At 34.0% G+C, this 6,569-nt stretch overlaps 1 protein-coding gene across 2 annotated transcripts in view; it reads right to left on the bottom strand.

The window, feature by feature from the left end:
- LOC145258162 (glutamate-rich protein 2-like) overlaps positions 1-6,569 on the bottom strand; it is a 124,037-nt gene that overhangs the window by 111,334 nt on the left and 6,134 nt on the right. For both annotated transcript variants that reach the window (XM_080115969.1, XM_080115968.1), the window contains exon 3: positions 1,359-1,416. In XM_080115969.1, the coding sequence (XP_079972095.1) occupies positions 1,359-1,416 (58 nt within the window). The remainder of the gene's footprint in view (positions 1-1,358; positions 1,417-6,569) is intronic.

Genomic DNA, 6,569 nt, shown 5'->3' on the forward strand with positions numbered 1-6,569 from the left:
AAATTTCAAGGAATGGGACGTTTCAGCATTCCAGATTAAACATGGCCGATTTGACGGAGGGACAGTTCATCGTCGACCATGGAGGGAAAATTCGGCGTCAACCACAGTAATCATATTTTCATAAAGATTTTATAAGTTTTTATTTTTTTAAATTAAGAAAAACAATACGAAAATATATCACTTTAATTGTTTTTTTAAAAAAAAATATGTTTTACAAAACTCTTTTCGCTTAATTATTTTCTAATTAATTTTATAAGGGTTAAAACTTTCAAAATGTATTTTTTACTTAGCTTTTTTTAAATAAAAAACGAGATGAAAATATAATTTCGTTGTTGAGAACTGAGTGTTGTTTGTTTTTGCGTTGTTTTTTTAAATAATCATGGTTATTTTTAAGTTCCTTTTTTTAATTAAGAAAAACAATATCAAAATATAAGCTCGTTGTTGATGGCTGGATGTTGGGTTTTAAATAAACACGGTTCAAAGTTTTGATACTCTTGCATAATTTGACCTGAATTCTCGTGAATTCCCGTCAAGCATGGATCGGGCGAGACCGGCAATCATCGGTGTCAGCTGAGCGTTGTTCAAATGTTGAAAAGCTAACTCGACTTTTTATTTTATTTATTTAATTTTTTTTCTGTTATGTTTTTAGTAATTTTTATGGTGATATTAAGGAGGCGGGGTGACTTTTTATTTTTTTTTATTAGTTACTTATTTATTATTTATTTATTATTATTTTTTTAATTGAATTTTTAGGAGTTCGATTAGCCAATGAAAAAGCGCTATCTAAATGGAAGCAGATGATATTCGAATTGGAAGAAAGCAACTAAACCAACAACAACAACAAAGAAAAACTGACAAATAAATATATTTTCAAACTCGCCAAACAGAAAAAGGACAAATTATGTCAAATTATGCAAGAGTACCAAAGTTTTTAAAGTTTGTTTTTTTTAATTAAGAAAAACAATATGAAAATATAGTCTCGTTGTTGATGACTGAATATTTTTGTTTGTTTTTGTGTTGTGTTTTAAATAAACATGGTTATTTTTAAGTTCTTTCTTTTTAATCAAATTAATTTTTTTTTTCTTTTAATAATCTTTATTTAAATTTTATTTAAAGAAAAACTATCTTTGTTCACTGAATTCATTTTTAAAATATAAAACAAAAAACTTGGACTATAATAATGAAGTGTTTGATGCCGAATCTAACCCCCCCCTCCCCCCGCACATCGAATATGCCACATGCCGAATCAGCCCACGCCGAAATGTACCCAACCCAAAATCTCAACATCGAAAATGCAATTTACGATATGAAATAATATTGAAGTATACAGTATGCTTACAACAACCAACAATACTTACTCATTTGACAGAGTTTATCGGCCACCACGTAATCATGTTTCATCATATTTATGAGAAACTAGAAATGAGGAAACAAAAAAAATAAAAATAGACAAACAATTTTTAAAGCATTATAAATAGAAACAACAAAATTAGTTAAATTATATTGAATTGAAAGCCATGTTTAATTTCAGAAGAGTATCCAACAAGTAGCTGATCTCTACAAGTTCTAGAGATGAAAAAGAGTTTTCAGTGGGTAGCTGATCTGTACAAGTCCTGGAGATGAAAAAGAGTTTTCAGTCGGTAGCTGATCTATACAAGTCTTGGACTTTAAAATTTTGCTAGCAAAGAATAAATGTCTTTCTCATGTGGACACGGAAAATTATGTGCTCGAATTTTAAAATATCCAATATTTTTATGGAGCAATTCCAGTTTTTGATTGGTTGCTAGCTGAACATGGATCCATTTCATTGGTCAGTTCCTATCGCCAGTGTCTATAAGTAGAACCGTCCAATTAATCACACTCTCATCATATATAAAAAATATTACAACAAATCCTGCATTTAGTTTCTAAGCTTGGTGCTGATTGGTTCAAGCATTCAACTTCCTTTTAAGCTTGCCCAATCAGATGCCACCTCTCATTTTGCTCAATCAAAGGCCACCTTTCAGGCAAACTGAACACATGATGGAAATTGATTAAAAAGGATTGCCAGCTGAACTTGAACTCTCTCTTTTTTGTCCAAGAGACCAAAGCAAGGTGTCTCATTCTATAGCATTTCTTTCAACACACAATCTTCTCTTTTGGGATACAATCAAAACTTCTTTCCCAGAACCGCCCGTCTGTGGAACACTGTTCTGCTGGTCTGCTTCCTGGTTGAATACAACATAGTAGCCTTCAAATCCAATGTAAACAAGTTCTTGTCGAGCCGTCCCCATAAATAATCAAATTCTTCTCAATTTACACCATTAACGATTAATATACTACCACCTTGCATTCATTAACCCTTATCCTCGAGTGGCTTTCGGCCTTGAGAAGTAGTGATTCTTAGGAAGAAAACAAAAAAAAAAAGATTCGACAAGAAAGTCCATGGACTCAACATGACTACTATAACTAATACATATGCACATACATTTGGTAATTTCAACCCGAATTTTGGGGCCTCTTAATAATGCAGATTCTTTGGACGAGTAGAACGGCATGCTAAAATTTCATCAAACCATTTGACAGAGTTTATCGGCCGCGACATAATCATATCAGGCTGTCTGAAGGTGTTGGCTTGCTAACCTAAAATGCACAAAACATTGATGTTATTGTTGTTGTTTTTTTGTGTTTTCTTCCCTTTGCAAAACTCAATCATGTTCTGCAAATTTAAAAACAAAAAAAAAACAACAATTTTCTACTACAAAACAACCAAACCAAACACCATGAATAAATATTTGAAGATATAAAGAACTTGAAGCATAAAACCTTTTTCCAAAATTGCTGGATTCGGCATTAAATAACCCCAAAAAAGAGTTGATATGCCATAAAACAAAACAGCCAAACCAAACTCCATGGATAAATATTCAAAGATATAAAGAACTTAAAACATAAAAAGTTTTTTGCGAAATTAGTGGATTTGGCATTAAATAAATAACCTGAAAAACAAGACAACTAAACCAGCTGTATAATGGAACTGCCTATAATGGTAGGGACATGAATGAAGCTCTTGTTGGATAAATAGATGCACACAAATTGCAATTGAGTATAAGCGAGGAAATCTACAAATGTACTATCAAATCATGTATGGAGTACTGTTGTCACATTTGGGCTGGTGAATCTGCGTCCCATTTGAAGATTCTTGATAAATTGCAGAAACATATCTGTAATTTGATTGGCCCCCACACTTTCTTCTTTACTGCAACCTCTCTCTCTCACAGATGTAATGTTGCTAGTCTCAGTCTTTTCTACAGATACTATCATGGCATGTGTTCTGCGGAATTGTCTAGTGTTATTCCCTGCTTCCTTTGTTCCAGCTCGTTTGACTTGTTGGTCTAGAGGTCTCCATCAATCTTTTGTTTCAATACCTCATTGTAATACAGCTTCCTATTCCAGTAGCAAGGACTGCAAGATACTGGAACTGTCTTCCTGCTCACTGTTTTCCTTCTACCTACAGTTTTGGTCTTTTGAATACTAAGGTCAGTAGGCATCTCCTGTTTTTGCAATAATCAGCTTTCGTTATTGTTAGCTCCTTACATCAAGTAGCTTCATGCCTTGTCTCGAGAGATTTCCATAAAACCAAGAATTTATGTTATGATTGTGATAAATTGACAGAAAAAGGAAAACTTGCCCCACGCCTAGGTGGAATCGTTCGACTGAATGCTGTAAGTTTGTCATTGAAGGAAATGGTGGCTTTGATATTGAGCATGCTGATCATGATGAAGCTATATGTTGGAGTGTTGACTGCAGTGAGCCAAGTTATGTCTGTGAGTGTGATTGATGTGAAAAATTGGATTTGGAAGGTTCTGAATAAAAAAAAATTACTTTCACCATGACTAATGTTTGTGCAAAATTTCAAATGAACGGACGAACAGGAGTGAATTACTAGGTCCAGTCCCTCCTTTGTTGGGGGACCAAAAAAGTAGACAAAGAAAGACTTGGAATAATTCAAAGATGAACTCAAACAATAGCAAGTTGAAATCAATGTATATGACAGAGTTTCATGGAGAAAGTCATTTCATGCCACCATGGCCAATTGGCAACCGACATCTGATGTGGAAGATAGATGTCAGACAACTTTTAGTTACAAAATGTCTATAATTATTAATGAAATGTTTTATATTTATGAATTTTTGAGAAAAGGATTGATAATTCATATTATTTGGATTATTCGGACTACTGTTCTCATCTTCAGTGTTATTCACACAACGTTTCGCTCAATATAATCTGCAACCTTCTCCAGATTCATACTAGAATTGCCTGCAAGGACCCATGGCATTGTGGATAAATTACTTGGTAAAATTCAGTTGTAAGTTATATTCTTTTGTTGATTGAAAGTTCAATTCTAAGTATATGCAACACTCAAAATGTACAGTTGCGAATTACTGAGGACTTCCACCCAGTCATGGCTGACAGAATGAGAACATGTTACTCTCGTGGATTAAATAAAAGATTTTGTTCAAAATTCCATGCAGATTCCGAGTTCAACAGAAACATTTCTGAGTTTGATAAGATATATCTGAAGACGGTTGGAGGTTGCATCAATTGAAACATTGTGCAAATAACACTCAAGAAAAGTAGTCGAAATAATCCAAATTATCAATCCTCATCTAAAAAATTCAGAAACAAAGTTGCTTCATTCTAGAAAGATTTCTCTTTCATTGATCATGGAAAAAAAAAATATGAAGTGTAGTATCAAAACAGATACAACACTTTGCTCCTAGCCCCCCCCCTCCAAAAAATAAAAATAAAAATTAAGAAAAGGTCAAGGAGTAGGCCTACACTCAGTATAAAATAAAACTTTGTAAAATCCATTTTTTTTACCAGATTCAAAATTTGATTTAATTTCATTTGTAATATTTGGGCAGACGACCTATTTTTTTTTTTTTTTAGTTTAAAAATGGTTGCCATCATGTGATCATTTGATTGGCTAATTTGAGTTATATGACAGTTTGAAAATTTAAATATTCAATGTAAATAGAATTGAACAACTTTTCTTCCGATGAGAAATTGGAGTTGACTTATCATTATGACATTATATAACAATGGATGGTTTATCTAGGAAGACAAACAATCCTCATGACCATACCAGCATAACCCATTTATCCTTTGGATACCTCTGTGCTCGGCAAATGTGGTGCTTTCAACAAATCCTTTCATCTATAATGCTGGGCTAGGTTAGATTTTACATTGCAAATCCATATAATCATGAATCTGTTATTGCACTGCAGTTGGGTGAGAGAGGACTGGGGGTCATATAACATAACATTCTTAACACAACTGATATACAATTTACCTTGGATGCAGAGAAAGGCAGCTTGCGATCCTATCAAAGACAACAACTCAAAACATTTTGTTATGCTGCCTTCAATGTTTTGCACATAATGTTAAATAGTAGGAGCCTATGCTAGTAAGTAGTGATTGTTAGCTAGTGTGAATTTTGGCAAGGGGCACTCTTAGTGCATGTCAGGATAACCCAGATTTGTAAAACAGGGTTGAATGAAAGCTAGGTGAGAAAGCAGGGGCAAAAGATCAAACGCTGTAAACCAAAGCGGAGTCGAAATGACATCACGTTTTTGAGTGAAAAAAAAACAAAGGCTTTCAAACCAGTCTCTCCGAGAAGCCATGCGAACAAGACAGAACTAAATGATACAGAAAAGTGATAATCTCAGACAATGTTACTGACGATCAACAATAGACGAAGGAATCGAACACCTCTACAAAACAATCTTTGACTCCATTACCAAACACACACACACACACACACATATATATATATTGTGTATGTGTCAGTGTTTATGTATATAATGTGCAAAGGATTTGCTTAAACATTAAAACTTATGCGCACGTCTGGAGATATATATATCGGTGATCCCCAAAAGGATGAAACACTAGTGTCTGTAGATATTTATTAATTATTATAGTAAACATATATATGATTATTAAATATCTACAGACACTAGTTTTTCATTCTATATTCATGCATTTCTGAGGTTAGGAAGTTAAGAAGAAAATAATTATTTAGTCTTTTTTTTTTTTTTTGCATTTTCACCCCAAATAAAGCACAGCGCCATTTTGATGTAGGGGGCTACTATCTGAGAAATAATTTGCAGAGATACTGTGCAGGGAGTTTAGCAGCAAAATGACTGTTTACATATTACACTTGATACCATCAGTCGGGGGAAACAGGAAGCTGAAAGTGAATTCCAAAGTCTGGTAGTTCTGGGGAAGAAACTATTAAAGTAGAACGTTTTCTGGCATCTGTGCATCTCTACTGTGTACGGACAGGATTTTGTTGTTTGTCAGGTTTATCGGGGGTGTTTACATTGAGGGGTTGTAGTTCGTCAGAGCATCCACCATTGAAATACTTGTAAAACAAGCAGAGGAATGCAACATTTCGTCGATGGAACAGAGGCTGGAGCCTAACTGACAGTTCAAGACCAATTAGGTTAGCGACTCTTTATTTACTCTCTCTCTCTCTCTCTCTCTCTCTCTCTCTCTTTCTCTCTCTCTTTGAGTCCATTTTTCTTGAG

This window comes from Euprymna scolopes, chromosome 33 (genome assembly GCF_053919585.1).
Source record: "Euprymna scolopes isolate OS-2025 chromosome 33, ASM5391958v1, whole genome shotgun sequence".
Classification (NCBI taxonomy): Eukaryota; Metazoa; Mollusca; class Cephalopoda; order Sepiida; family Sepiolidae; genus Euprymna; species Euprymna scolopes.